The 15,877-nt window shown below is 40.5% G+C and overlaps 1 protein-coding gene across 2 annotated transcripts in view; it reads left to right on the top strand.

The window, feature by feature from the left end:
- The window catches only part of PRKDC (protein kinase, DNA-activated, catalytic subunit), a 247,255-nt gene that overhangs the window by 152,177 nt on the left and 79,201 nt on the right, over positions 1-15,877 (top strand). For both annotated transcript variants that reach the window (XM_044914628.1, XM_044914627.1), the window contains exons 56-61: positions 725-823; positions 2,843-3,050; positions 4,718-4,907; positions 6,055-6,270; positions 10,834-10,946; positions 13,207-13,338. In XM_044914628.1, coding sequence (XP_044770563.1) covers positions 725-823; positions 2,843-3,050; positions 4,718-4,907; positions 6,055-6,270; positions 10,834-10,946; positions 13,207-13,338 — 958 coding nt within the window. The remainder of the gene's footprint in view (positions 1-724; positions 824-2,842; positions 3,051-4,717; positions 4,908-6,054; positions 6,271-10,833; positions 10,947-13,206; positions 13,339-15,877) is intronic.

The raw sequence follows: 15,877 nt of genomic DNA, 5'->3' as shown, positions 1-15,877 counted from the left end.
AGCCCAACATGGGGCTCAATCTCACGATCCTGAGATCATGACCTGAGCCAAAATCAAGAGTTGGACACTTTACCTACTGAGCTACTCAGGCACCCCACTACATTAACATTTTATATTACTATTTTTAAGGGAGCATTTGGGTGCTTATAGCAATCTAGAACAGATTATAATAATAAAACATTTTTAAACATGATTAATAATTAAAACAAGTTTATTTTAGTATATTGACATGTATCCTTATTTTAACTCCTTTTATGTACCTGTGGGATTTCAGAATGTGCAGTTACTGGTTGAGTTAGTTAATAGTGTAATTTGTTTTTATAGTTATCCCTTTAAAATTTACAAAATTAAGGAAATGATCTCTGTGGGATGTCTTCATCCTACAGGACTTCCATCACACCACTTCCCGTAGGGTGTGAGCCTGTCCTAGGACCTCTTAGCATTCCCGGGGAGCCCTCTGCAACCCTCCTCCCATTACCACTCTGCCCCATGCACCTGGGCCCTATCACATTGTAGGTGGAGCTGTGACAGGCACTTGGATAGGCTTGCAGAGGCACCAAAGAAGGGTGTCAGGGTACATACTCATGAGGGTAGGTTCTGCTGTGATTTGGGAAGTTAAAGTACCATGGGAAAAGATTATTTTTTAATTCTGGGTGGTGTTATCGGGATTGCACAAAAGTGATAGACAATATTAATGTTTTGTCATTTTGTTATTTTTTCTCAGAGATCCAGAAAGTCAAGCAGATGATGAGTCTCGGGAAGTATTTAGGTTGGCAAAAGATGTGTTGATTCAAGGGTTGATCGATGAGAACGCTGGGCTTCAGTATGTGCTTCTCCTGGAATAATTGGGCCAGGACAAATAAAGTTAGGGATATTTCTTCCTAGATTTGCACTGAGTATTTTTCAGCAGTTTTAGAATTATATTTATAGTATTAGCATTTTCGTTGCTTTCTCCATTCATAGTGTTTAATAAACCACATTAAGACTTAAAAATCCTGACAAGTTATTTTAATATAAAAGTCTTACAAAAGTGGTATGAATAAAGCTTTCTCTGCTCATGCAGTGAATCAATGTCTCAAAATGAAAAAATCTGTAATGACGATTACTATGTTTCTCATTTAACTCAAATAGTTGAGATCACACTATACGTATTAATATTGAGTGAAATGTTTGAAACTTTAGAAATAAGAGAAAACTATAATATTGACTATATGGGGAAGTATAAATGATGATTATTTTCTTTCGGGTTTGGCCAGCAAACCCTGAGATGGTGAATGAAAGGATTTCTCCCAACACCTTCGTAGGAGAAAGGGGAGGCCTGGGGGCCAGACGCTTGAGTGGCGAAAGGCCTTGAGCCAAGCTCAGTCTCCACTTTTATCATGAGTTTAACTAATACACCATGTGCAAGGCAAGGAGTTTGTGAAGTATGTGACCACAACAGGTGCCTGTATTTTAAACCCACGCCCTGGATGAGACCCTTGAGCTCAGTAAGAATCCGGCTGCATTCAGCCAAGAAACTTCAGAGGAGGCCCAGCATCCGGGCACTCCTCCTTTGATTTTCAATTAGTCTTATCCAGGGAGGCATATACAAGTCAGGTTTTATCTATCCAGGCACTGTGAATCCTCAGTTTTCCTCTAAAATGCCAACCCTGTTAGTTTTATGAATGTTTTATCAAGTACTAATTATATAAGAAGGGACATAAACTTTTTGTATGGTTCTATATTTCAGTTTTCCATTCTGCCACAATTTTAAACTCATTTTGCTTTTCAGAAATGCATTTGCATTTCATAAGCATTCATAAATTGTAAAACCTAACCTGTATTTTTCTTTAGCGGGGGGAAGGACAGAGGGGGAGAGAGAGAGTCTTAAGAGAGAGAGGATCACACTTTGTGGAACCCAATGTGGGCTTTGATCTCACAACCCTGAGATCATGACCTGAAATCAAGAGTCAGACTCTTCATCACCTGAGCCACCCAGGCGCCCCGAGCCTAACCTGGTTTTTGTTTTTTGGTTTTTTTTAAGATTTTATTTATTTATTTGACGGAGAGAGACACAGCGAGAGAGGGAACACAAGCAGGGGGAGTGGGAGAGGGAGAAGCAGGCTTCCCGCGGAGCAGGGAGCCCGATGCGGGGCTAGATCCCAGGACCCTGGGATCATGACCTGACCCGAAGGCAGACGCTTAAGGACTGAGCCACCCAGGCGCCCCCCCTAACCTGGTTTTTAACTGGTTTAAGTTTTGAATATTTTATGGCACTAATTTTTGGAGTGAATTGTTTTGGCAAGGCAGTGAAGGAATACATATTTCTTTTTTTTTTTTTTTTAAAGATTTTACTTACTTATTTGAGAGAGAGAGAATGAGAGACAGAGAGCATGAGAGGAAGGAGGGTCAGAGGGAGAAGCAGACTCCCTGCCAAGCAGGGAGCCCGATGCGGGACTCGATCCCGGGACTCCAGAATCATGACCTGAGCTGAAGGCAGTCGCTTAACCAACTGAGCCACCCAGGCGCCCAGGAATACATATTTCTTAAGGTGTTTTCTCGGTTTCCAAATAGTTAATATTATATACTCATTGAAAACTTCCCAGACAGTAGAGATGAGAATAACATCCAGTTTTTCACCTCTTGTTAAATATGTTAAAGTTTTGGAATATTCCTTTCCTTCAGTGCATATTATTGTTCATAACTCAGATTAAACTCTTTATACAATTTTGGGTGTGGTTTTCCTCTGTGTTAAGCTTTACAGAGATGACAAACTGCCTTCTGCACATGACACTGTGTATAGGACATTCTTTCTTATTTGCCAGTATCTGAGAAATATGCTTCTTTCCTCTCTGCTTTTCAGATTAATTATTCGAAATTTCTGGAGCCATGAGACTAGATTACCTTCCAATATCTTGGACCGATTGTTGGCACTAAATTCCTTATATTCTCCGAAGATAGAAATGCACTTTTTAAGTTTAGCAACAGATTTTCTGCTTGAAATGACCAGCATGAGCCCAGATTATCCAAACCCTGTGTTTGAGCATCCTCTGTCAGAATGTGAATTTCAGGTGAAGTACTTATCTCTGTAATAATAAATTTTATAAGCTTTTCCTGTCTTTTAGTCAACAAACATTTTCTAATAGAGTTAAACTAGCTGTCTTTTATTGAAATATAAATGACATATGACATACTAGTTTCAGGTGTACAACATGATTTGATATTTGTTTGTATTGTGAGATGATCACCACAGTAACCCTAGTTAACATTCATCACCACGTATTTACAAATATTTTATCCTTGTGATGAGAACTTTTAACATCTACTCTCTTAGCAACTTTCAAATATATAATACAGTATTATTAACTATAGTCACCGTGCTACACATTCTATCTCCATGACTTATTTATTTTTTAACTGGAAGTTTGTACCTTTTGACCCCCTTCACCCATGTCCCCTTCCCCCCATCCTCTGCCTCTGGCAATCACCAGTCTGTTCTCTATATCTATCAGTTCACTTTTTTTTTGATGTTGTTGTTTAGATTCCACATGTGAGATCATGTGGTATTCGCCTTTCTCTGTCTGAAATATTTCACTTAGCATAATGCCCTCAAGGTCCATCCATGTTGTCACAGATGGCAAATTTCCTTCTTTTTTATGATTCAATAATAGTCCATTGTATATGTGTGTATATGTGTACACACACATACACATCACATTATCTTTATCCATTCATCCATCGATGGATACTAAGGTTACTTCAACGTCTTGGTTACTTTGAATAACGCTGCAGTGAACATAGAGGTACATATATCTTTTTGAGTTAGTGTTTTGTTTCCTTTGGATAAATACCCAGAAGTAGAATAGCTGGATCATTTCTTTTTTTAATTTTTTGAGGACCTCTATACTGTTTTCCTTAGTGTTTGCACCAATTTGTATTCCCACCAACAGTGTATAAGGGTTTCCTCTTCTCCACATCCCCACCAACACTTGTCATTTCTTGTCTTTTTTATCATAGCCACCTGACAGATGAGAGGTGATATCCCATTGTGATTTTGTTTTGTGTTTCCCTGATGATTAGTGATACTGGGCTTCTTATTTTACTTGGAATACTCAACACATTCCTTTCTGAAATACATTTGCTTCAGCCTCATCTGCTCACACTCTTCATATGCTCACACTTGTCCCCCTTTCAGCCTCCACTAGATTTTCCTTTCTCCATAATGCCATTCTCCTTCCTCATCAGTCTCCCCATCAATTTGGTAGATACCGAGTTTGCATTTTCTCCTGGCAGGCTTAACAACCTGTGATGATTTACATATATGGACGTGCTCACTTCATCTCTGCCAACCTGGGCAGCAGAGCCTGACTGTTTTGCTTGCACTTGTCCTAGTGACTTCCCTAGTGTCGAGCACATGGTAGGACTTTGGAAGGAGTTGAGCCCTTTAGCTTGTTACTGTTGTGGTGCCATTATTGAGGTGGCATTAAGCCATTTAATGCAAAATGTGAAGGAGGAGAAATATGGTTTTTCTCCCCCAGTACTAATCAGTATTTCTAGTTGGCAAATAATTATTTAGTTAAAATTTTTAAATTCAGAAAGGTGGTTCTTCAGCTGCTTCCCACAGAGATACATGAAATTATAGTACATATTTGCTGATAGTAGTAATGGATTTTAATAAAAATATTTCAGTGTTGCTAAAGAAGGACCATTATTTCACTTGGAGCTCTCTTACGTGCAGGAATATACCATTGATTCTGACTGGCGTTTCCGAAGTACTGTTCTCACTCCAATGTTTATTGAGACTCAAGCCTCCCAAAGTGCTCTCCAGGCCCGGACCCAGGAGGGATCCCTCCCAGCTCAAGGGGTGATGGCTAAGCAGATACGGGCCACCCAACAACAGTATGACTTCACACCTACACAAACTGCAGGTAACTGTCCACCTGAACACCTGCCTGCTCTGCACCAGGCAATATGATCTGTGGAAGTGGCCTCTACTGCAAGAACATTGACTGTAAGAGAAGTGAAACAATAATAGTAAAAAGTGGTTAGAACCACAGAAAAGATACATCAGTCAAAGGAGAAAAGCATTGGGGTTCCAAGAGTCATCAGATTCTTAGAGTTGGAAGGGGGAGGGCTGAGGAGGTGTGATGGGGAGCTGGTGTTTAAAGGATATGGAGTTTCTGTTTAAGAAGATGGAAGGTGCTCTGGAGGTGAATTGAGGCGATGGTTGCCCAACTGTGTGACACCATAGTACTGTACACTTTAAATGGTTAAAATAATTTGGGGTTCTCTAAATTTTCGGTAAAAAAAACAAAGGGATTATTTTTGACTAGGAAAAACAAAAGTTACAGTACATGTATGTTTTATTTTGGTTTTGTCCAGAAAAATCCATTTAGTGCATCATATTTAAAATCCCTTATCTCAAAAGCAAAGTACTGAAGAGCTAAACCAAAATCATTTACTGTGTTTATAGTTTATTAAACTTTTCTTTTTTAAATCATTCACCTATTTCCTTTGATCAGAGAAGTACAAGTTGTGGAGTAAAACACCTAAATCATTTCATATAAGCATTTCAAATGTTTTTCCCTTAAATGAATTTTTTCATGTTCCATTGGTTCTAGAAGTACGAATGATTTGAATAATTACCATAGATATTTTATGACATTATATTAGAAGTCATGAATCTTTAGTACCTTATAGTAGATACAAAGTATCATTCCTATAATGATCACAGTGGCTTGAAGGAGTGTGTGGGGTGTTTCCTGCTTCACAAATGAGGACACTGAGGCTCAGACACCTAAGCTTCCTCGGGTTGCTCACTAGTAACCTGATAGAGCTTCTGCCTAGTGTCTTTCTGCTGTGACGTGGCTGTCTCCCTGGAGGAGCTGTCCCCAGTGACTATGGCAGGTGAGCCCGTGGAGGCCCCAGGTGCCACCAGGATGATACATCCCTTGTCGCTCACAGTGTGTCTGACAGTTGGCACTGCTCCAGATGCAGTGCTGGGGTGGTGTGGGCTTGGCAGGGTTGTGCAGTGCTGAGCATGCTGTGACATGCTCTGGTCATGCCTGTTTGTAGATGACAGAAGCTCCTTTAATTGGCTAACTGGGAGCAGTATTGACCCACTGGTGGATTATACAGTCTCCTCATCATCGGATTCCTCATCTTCCTCCTTGCTGTTTGTCCACAAGAGGAGTGAAAAGTTACAGAGAGCACCCTTGAAGTCAGTGGGACCTGATTTTGGGAAAAAAAGGCTGGGCCTTCCAGGAGATGAGGTGGATAACAAAGCAAAAGGTAAAGTAAGCTTGCTGAAATATACTTAAAATAAGTTAATGCAGAAGATTAGATAAAGAAAGTACATTTCTGACTGCATTCATGTTTCCTTATAACCTGTGAATAAGCCAATTAAAATTTAATTCGGGGGCTCTGGGATGGCTCAGTCAATAGAGAATGCAACTCTTAATCTTGGGGTCATGAGTTCGAGCTCCATGTTGGGGGTAGAGTTTACTTAAAAAAATAATAGAATTTAATTCAGTAAATGTTGTTTGGGCACTTACCACGTTGAAAGCCTAGTTTGAGGTGTTCCAGAAAAGCTATTGAGTAAATTGGACTCAGTCCATTCATTTAGTGACTTTCTGAACATCAGGGCTTGGTAAGTAAACAGGTAGGTGACCTTGAGATGAGGCAGAATTAGTAAGTCTCAGAGAGAGAGAATGAGAGAGTGCCAGGAAGACCTGGGGAAGAGGCCGCCTTTGGGACTAACCTTGGGAGCTAGGGATGTGGGAAGGGGGAGGGTAAACAAGGACTGAGGCAGGAAGTGTGGAGCATGTTTGGGAAGGGGAGGGGACCCAGATCAGCTTAAGATTGTTTAAGGACTGGCAGGCCTTGTAGAAGTCTAGCCTGTGGGACAAGCCCACTGGGAGCATAGAGCAGACAGCTAGGGATGTGGGCCTGCAGCTATAGGAGGCAACCAAGGCTTTCTGTAGTGAACCAAGCAGACAGGCAGGGTTCTCTGGATGACCTCTTGGAGGGGGTCTGCATGGAGCAGCATGTGGGGTGCCTGAAGAGGCCCTGGAGGCCAAGGCCACAGGCACCCCCACCCCACCACACATCCAGGGTCCTGGTGGGGAAGATGAGGGGAGATGTGTCACAGGGGCTGCAGGGAAGTGCTAGCAGAGCTCTAAGACCCAGTACTGGCTGAAAAGCAATTCAGCTTTTTATGAGAATGGCAGCTCTGGGAGTGAGTCAAAGCCCAGAGGAAGAAAACGGAGAGAGAGAAAAGGTCCCAACACAGAGCCTTGGGGAAATGCCAACCATATGAATTTAGATATAAAGAAGTAAAATTAGGAGCAAGGATAAATTCCTTTTATTTATTTTTTCTTTTTTATTAAGTTTTTTATTTTAATCGCAGTATAGTTAACATACATTGTTATATTAGTTTCAGATGTACAGTAACATAGTGATTCAACAATTTTATACATCATTACTCAGTGATCATGATAAGTGTACCCTTAATCCACTTCCCCTACTTCACTCATCCCCCCACCCACCTCCCCTCAGATATGCTTTATTTTATTTATTTTTTAAGATTTTTTTAAGTAATCTCTATACCCAACATGGAGCTCAAACTCACAACCCCAAGATCAAGAGTTGCACACTCTACTGACCGAGCCAGCCAGGTGCCCCTGATACCCTTTATTTTAAATGAGTAAGGGTAAATTCCTTTAGGAACTAAACACATACATGAAATACTTTCCTCATTTCCAACCACTCTTTTTCACATTTATGTTGCAGATCTGTGGCCATACATAATTCTGTGAATTAATGTAGGTGAGGTAAATCTAGCTTGCTTTCTCTCACCACTCTGGGTTTAAGGGGGCTAATGAGCCCCCTCCTGCTCTGTCTGTTCTGCTCCCTGCTTGCTTGCCTCCCACCAGTCTTCTTTCTTTTATATCCTCTTCCTCTGCTGTTTCTCTGCCAGACTGTCATCCAACCAGAGTGCATAGTTCTCTTGTCCTTCTGTAACTGACGATGAAAGTCCCGAAGTTAAAATGCAGTCCCAGAATGACTATATTACTTTCCCGTGACTCATGAAGTGTCTTGCTCGCCTCAAACCCATGGCACATATATCTTCCCACAGAATTGTTGAGGTGTGCATTTGGGGCAGCCTGAAGTCCAGTTAATGCTTGATGATTGCCCATGACCCACTCTTCTGAATGGGGAAGAGGCTCAGAAAACAGAGGGAAGTGGCTGAGGATGGCAGCATAGTCCACAACTCAAACTGTTGAGCAGTTTTTCCCTGTCTTTATTGACCTTGTATAGAAATTAAGGAGGATAAGAGGTAAAACCTAATTTTTAAACCATTTTCCTTAAAAGTTTTATATATGAATTTGAAAAAACTCATAGAACTGAGTAAGCAAAATGAATACTGTCAGCTATCCATTTTAATTGGATTAATATATTTGAATCTCCCCTTGTACCTTTGTAGATATAAAATATTTCCCATACTGTCTGTCTTCTTTGGGGTTTATGTATTTTCTTGCCTAAAGAGGAATATTTGGAAGTTCATAAAATTTGGTAAATTAATCCTTACTATGATACTATTTATTATTGACATTTAAAAATGAAATTGTAACCTGATTAAGATATCACTTTTCAACCATTATATTCTTTATTACAGTTTCCTTTAGTTATTTGTATCATAGTAATACATGCCTGTAGTTTAAAGAGTCAAATACTTTGCCAAAGCTTTCTAGAAGAAACAGCAACCCTCCCTACCCATTTCCCAAATTCCAGATACAACCACTTCCGTATCTCCAATATTGCTACCCTACCTTTTTTTTCTTTCAGTATTAGTCATTCTCTTTTAGCTTGCATTATGAACATTGAGGCTCTGGCTCCTTCTTGTCCCTCACCCTCACCTACCACACACATACAATGAATTCTTCCTGTGCCCTCATCCTCTGATATAATTATGTCTTAATCTTCGTTTCATCAGTAGTTTTCTCTCATTTTGACTACATAAATACTATGTGTGTTTAAGGCATAGTACTACTATGATTATTTTTCCTTTCTTGTACAATAATTTTTCCTGGGCGTTAATAATTATTTTGGTTTAGATTTCTACATATTATTACTTGATTTCCTCTGAGTTGTACCACTGTCTTTTACTTTTACCCAACACATAAATGTTTCATCTCAAAAGAAATCTCTCCTGGAGCTTCTGAGCCACCCTGATCCAGGCTACTCGCTCTTGGGGTGTCTGCTCAGCTATGGTCTAGAGACCACCTCTTCATCCTGAGGGTCTTTTCGCCTCTCTTGGATTTGATTCTTCTTCCTTGGCTTGTTCCTTTTTTCTGGTGAAGCACTTCTTGAGTATTCCTGAGAAAAGGGGTCAGAAACAGCTGTTTTTGATGCTTTGATGGCACTCATACCTGCTGGGTAATTTAGCTATAGAATTTTGAGTGTGAATTCATCAGGGTTCCCTAGTCCCCAGGGTTGGGTTGGGAAACCTGGTGGCATTCATTTTGTTGATTCTTTGTAAGAATTGGACTTTTTTCTCTGCAGAAGATCTTAGGATCCTTTCTTTTAAATCAATTAGGAAATTTCACAGAGGGTCCTTTGGAGCATGCAGGTCTGTTTTAGTCCATTTTTCTGGGCACTAGGAGGGTCCTTTCAGACTGCTAACACATTTTCCAGTTCTGGAATATTTTTTCTTTTATGATTTAGTTGATGATTTCCTCATACCAGTTTTCTTTTTGGAATCCTGTTGCTTGGATATCAGACCTTATCAGATCTTGTAATTGTCTTGGTTTTTTTTTTTTTCCTTTTTGCTTTGTATTCTGGGAAATCACTTTAACCTATCTTCTAACCCTTGCTTTTAAGTTATGATATCATATTTTTAGTTTCCATGAGCTTTTTATATTCTCTGAATGCCTTTCCAGTCCTTGATCCACTGTTGCAATTTCTACTTTTGTCTTTTTGATAAATGATAATATTTTGAAATTTTTTTCCCCTGGATGGACTGCTTTCAACAGTTGCTCTTTCTCTATTGCTTTTTTGTTTTGTTTTTTCATTTCTGTCTTTCATGTTTGAAGCTTTCCTCAAAATGTCTGGTGACTTGGCTTTTTGCTTATACTCCCAGATGGGGCACTAAAAAGCCATTTGGAATAGCTACACATTGGGAATGTGGAGGTCAGACTAGACCAGGACACTGAAACTCCTGACGTGTTGATATCGTTGCCTGTGCTTTTGTGCTGGTGGATTACCCAGAGGCAAAATCTCCAGTCTCTTGCCTGCAGGCTAGCAGGCCAGGGTGCCAGCACTCTAGATGCCAAGCAGAAGCAGGCAGCTGCAGGTTCCAGAAGCCCTTGTGGTCGCTCGTGGTGTAGTTGCTGTGCCTGCAGCTGTGCCGGCCCTGTGCACCCATGGGCCGTGTGTCCTCTCCCAGGGTCCGCACCTGCAGCACGAGGGGCAGTGCTTTCTAACCACACCTCCTGCTGCAGCCTCACTTTCTTCCCTTCCCATAGACATGCCTGCTGCTGCCAGGTCCTAAGCCTTCTAGGTCTTCTCCACTGTCCTTGCTTTGTCCCTGTTCTCTGCATGGTGGCACTGGGGTTGGGCTGAGTTAGTGACAACTTTCTACTCTCTAGCTTCCAAAACTGGTTAGTGGTCTCCTCTGCTATTCTCTGTTCTTCATAGACTTATGCCATTAAAACAAAACAGAACCGCTAGATGAAAGTAAAAAATGGAGGTAAGCAAATAATTCTACTTTTATTTTAGGGGATTCTAGAAAGGAGGTAAAGTAAACTACAAACGTCAAATTGGCTATCTGTAACAAACCTTTATATTCTTCAGGTATAGACAATCGGGCAGAAATATTAAGATTACGCAGACGATTTATAAAGGACCAAGAAAAGCTCAGTTTGATTTATACCAGAAAGAGTATTGCTGAACAAAAACGAGAGAAGGTTTGTATCTGTTTTGAGAATTTGAGTGGTCAGAGATATTTACTTTATATCAAAGGATATATACTAAAGAAATAAGTTTCTTGTCAGATATTTCTTCCATAACAAAATTACAGAAGCAGCACTATGAGTTAAAGTTACTTATGCACCAAAGATTATTCCTCTGACTAATGTAGATGTAAAGGACAGTTGTGACTCACTAATGAGGTCATGGGAATCTTGGAATGGGGCCTGTGTGGGTAGTCCTTTGGATCTGCGGTATGTTGTGGCTCACAGGCACTGCCAGGACCTCATACCTGCCCCTTATCTCAGACTCACTGCAGCTTGGCTTTGTTCTTCTCTGTGACAGCCTGGCTTTCTCCATGTGATAGAGACACAGCCTCCAATCATTCCTGAATGGTCTTACAACTTTAGCTGCTGGGAAGAATTAGCCAGAGCCTTGACCCACCTTGGGTCTGGAGCCACTGTGGGACCACATTACAACCAGCCACTCTCCTAGGGGTACCTGGATAAAGAGGGAATGGTGAGCCCAGAGAAAGCGGTGAGCAGGCCAGGCGGAGGGTCCAGGGTTATCTGCTGAAAGCAGTTGACCTAGCATGGCATAAATTAAACGTTTATCAAAATGTGGAAATAATGAAAGAGTTTGTTTAGCCATAGCTTCAGTATTACTTACAAATCAGTAATTATGACAAAATTTTCAAGAAAGACAAGATTGTGAGTTAAAAAAAAACCTGAGTTTGTTCTAATTCAGTTTAAATCCTCAGTCACTTGATTAACTTGCAAATCTGAGTATGAAGTAGTTGAATGGTTCCACTATATCTTCTGTGGAAAGAAAAGGTACATTTCATCTTTCTCTTGCCTCTGTAAGTACAGCTATTCTCTTGAAGATGAGGGTCCAGAATCAGTGCCCCACAGTCATCCCACCTCCTTCTCACTGGCCCCACCACATGTGGAGAGCGTTCTGCTTTTTCTTTTTTCTTTTTTTTTTTTTTTAAAGATTTTATTTATTTGAGAGAGAGAGACTGAGAAAGAGAGAGCATGAAAGGGGGGAGGGTCGGAGGGAGAAGCAGACTCCCTGCTGAGTGGGGAGCCTGATGCGGGACTCGATCCAGGGACTCCAGGATCATGACCTGAGCCGAAGGCAGTCGCTTAACCAACTGAGCCACCCAGGCGCCCAACGTTCTGCTTTTTCCACTCAGAGAAGTAACCACAAGCTACTAATTAAGCCTGAAACCTAAGTAGGTGTGCCTGAAGGAAATAACAAGCAGAATATAAACAGAAGGAAAAGATAAAACCAGGATTGTTGGGTAGAAATCACAGGGAGATATTTTGGTCTGATACAAAGAAAGTCCTTTAAATAATTAATAAATGTGGAATGGCCTGCTGTGTGAGGCCATGCATTCCCTGTGACACAGCTGTTTTCATCTGAAGTGGCTGACCTCTCAGTAAGAATGGCATGGAGGTAATCAGGCATCAAAAGTCCATGCGCTTTATTTGTTGGGAGCATTGTGCTCAGTGTCAGGCACTACTCTCAATGCTAGTGGTACAGAGGCAAATATAATACAAGCATTCATGGAGCTACAACCCAGGGTGTACAACAGAACAACAATAACAAAAAAAATGAATGAGTTAAGATTATAACGTGCAGTGTTGAAATTAAGTGATGACTATGTGTGGGAAGACTGTTAAAGAGGAAGTGAGAAAGCAAGCCTCTTTGAAGATGATATCAGAGATGGGAACCAAATGATGAGAGAAAAACTGTGAAAAGACATTCTAGGCAGAGATGAACAGGTCCCACAGTCTTGTGTGGTGGGGAGTCGGGGGTGACTCAGAGCAGGTTCAAGGCTAGTCTGGCCTGAGCAGGTGAGAGGGTAGGGAGGAGCTGGGATTTAGGGGCTGTGGTGATATCACTGGGCCTGATAGCCAAGGTTTTTTTTTTTTTTTAAGAGGAAGTAAGAGGAAGTACAGCCCTCTGAGATATGGCTTTAAAAAGTTTTAATTCAAGTTCTCTGAGTTTATAAATATTCACATTATTTTGTGATGAATATTTAAATAATCTTCTTACTGCTCATTTGATAGCAATTTTTATTTTGGATTTATTGTCTACCATAGACTGTAGTGACCAAACCATTTTGGATAAAAATTGTCATCAGGATCACCTTTATGTTAAAGATAAGTACTGACCAATTGTTTCATAGTTCATGCACTACAGATTTCTTCAGTAAGAATTCTAATCTTCTTTCTCTGGTTCTAATGATTATAGGAGATTAAGAGTGAATTAAAAATGAAGCACGATGCCCAAGTCATTTTGTACAGGAGTTACCGTCAAGGAGACCTTCCTGACATTCAGATTAAATACAGTAGCCTGATCACCCCCTTGCAAGCTGTGGCCCAGGTTGGTCCTTGAATGCTGCATTTTTCTATTGACAGATAAAAACTGTTCAACAGTTTCAGGGGGCTACTATGTGCAAGGAGAAATGGTTGATGCTACACTGTATCATAAATGAGGTGTTGATTTGTCTTTAACAATGGACTTGGTTAAAAGACATTGGTCCAGGTCTTGGCCCTGCTGTTTCCTGGCTCTAAAACTTCTTTTCACAGGTGCAACTCACTTAGAGTCATCTAGAAAATAGCCCTGCAGGTGGGATCCTTGTCAAGACATTTAATGCTCTGAGACACAGCTGCTTCATCTATAAAACCAGGGAGTGAAATCTATTTTTCTTACCAATAATGTTGGTCAGTGAAATAATGTGTAATAAATTCTAAAATGCTAAGCCACTTAAATCATTGCTTATACAAGATCTTTTGGAGGGCTGGGGGGATCAGGAGACTATCAGTTTATGGGTGGGATTAGTATTTTACTTCTCTGTTAATTTTCTTAATAGCAGAGGATTGGAAATATTTTTCTAAGTTGTTAGGGTTGAGAGTGAATGAAGTTTTCTACCTGAATTCTCTAACAAAACCAGGATATTTATTCCCAGAAAGCCCAATTAATATTCCTTTGACTTTTATCAAAAAAACATTAAAAATTATGGTAGGTGCTGAAATATAATGCCATATATTTTATTATATGTAAATTTTCAGAACTAATATTATGTGTAATACTAAGTTATATCTGCATAGTCTTTTACTCTTTTTTTAAGCTTTTTATTTAATGTGAATAAATATAGATTGACAGGAATTTGCAAAAATAGTACTTAGTCCCATATACTTTTTTTTGTTTTTTTTAGTCCCATATACTCTTTTTTTTAATTTTTTTATTGTTATGTTAATCCCCATACATTACATCATTAGTTTTAGATGTAGTGTTCCATGATTCATTGTTTGTGCATAACACCCAGTGCTCCATGCAGAATGTGCCCTCCTCAATACCCATCACCAGGCTAACCCATCCTCCCACCCCCCTCCCCTCTAGAACCCTCAGTTTGTTTTTCAGAGTCCATCGTCTCTCATAGTTCGTCTACCCCTCCAATTTCCCCCCCTTCATTCTTCCCCTCCTGCTACCTTCTTCTTCTTCTTTTTTTTTTCTTAACATATATTGCATTATTTGTTTCAGAGGTACAGATTGAGATTCAACAGTCTTGCACAATTCACAGCGCTTACCAGAGCACATAGCCTCCCCAGTGTCTATCACCCAGTCACCGCATCCCTCCCACCCGACCCCCCACTCCAGCAACCCTCAGTTTGTTTCCTGCGATTAAGAATTCCTCATATCAGTGAGGTCATATGATACATGTCTTTCTCTGTTTGACTTATTTCGCTCAAATAATACCCTCCAGTTCCATCCACGTCGTTGCAAATGGCAAGATCTCATTCCTTTTGATGGCTGCATAATATTCCATTGTATATATATACCACCTCTTCTTTATCCATTCATCTGTCGATGGACATCTTGGCTCTTTCCACAGTTTGGCTATTGTGGACATTGCTGCTATAAACATCGGGGTGCACGTACGCTTTCGGATCCCTACTTTTGTATCTATGGGGTAAATACCCAGTAGTGCAATTGCTGGATCATATGGTAGCTCTATTTTCAACTTTTTCAGGAAGCTCCATACTGTTTTCCAGAGTGGCTGCACCAGCTTGCATTCCCACCAACAGTGTAGGAGGGTTCCCCTTTCTCCGCATCCCTGCCAACATCTGTCCTTTCCTGACTTGTTAATTTTAGCCATTCTGACTGGTGTGAGGTGGTATCTCATTGAGGTTTTGATTTGGATTTCCCTGATGCTGAGCAATATTGAGCACTTTTTCATGTGTCTGTTGGCCATTTGGATGTCTTCTTTGGAAAAATGTCTGTTCGTGTCTTCTGCCCATTTCTTGATTAGATCATTTGTTCTTTGGGTGTTGAGTTTGATGAGTTCTTTATAGATTTTGGATATTAGCCCTTTATCTGATATGTCATTTGCAAATATCTTCTCCCATTCTGTCGGTTGTCTTTTGGTTTTGTTGACTGTTTCCTTTGCTTTGCAAAAGCTTTTTATCTTGATGAAGTCCCAATAGTTCATTTTTGCCCTTGCTTCCCTTGCCTTTGGCGATGTTTCTAGGAAGAAGTTGCTTCGGCTGAGGTCAAAGAGGTTGCTGCCTGTGTTCTCCTTTAGGATTTTGATGGACTCCTGTCTCACATTGAGGTCTTTCAACCATTTGGAGTCTATTTTTGTGTGTGGTGTAAGGAAATGGTCCAGTTTCATTCTTCTGCATGTGGCTGTCCAATTTCCCCAACACCATTTGTTGAAGAGACTGTCTTTTTTCCATTGGACATTCTTTCCTGCTTTGTCAAAGATGAGTTGACCATAGAGTTGAGGGTCCATTTCTGGGCTCCCTATTCTGTTCCATTGATCTATGTGTCTGTTTTTGTGCCAGTACCATACTGCCTTGATGATGACAGCTTTGTAATAGAGCTGAAGTCCGGAATTGTGATGCCGCCAGCTTTGCTT

This window comes from Neomonachus schauinslandi, chromosome 4 (genome assembly GCF_002201575.2).
Source record: "Neomonachus schauinslandi chromosome 4, ASM220157v2, whole genome shotgun sequence".
Taxonomy (NCBI): Eukaryota; Metazoa; Chordata; class Mammalia; order Carnivora; family Phocidae; genus Neomonachus; species Neomonachus schauinslandi.
This window is presented reverse-complemented; position numbering and strand designations above follow the sequence as displayed.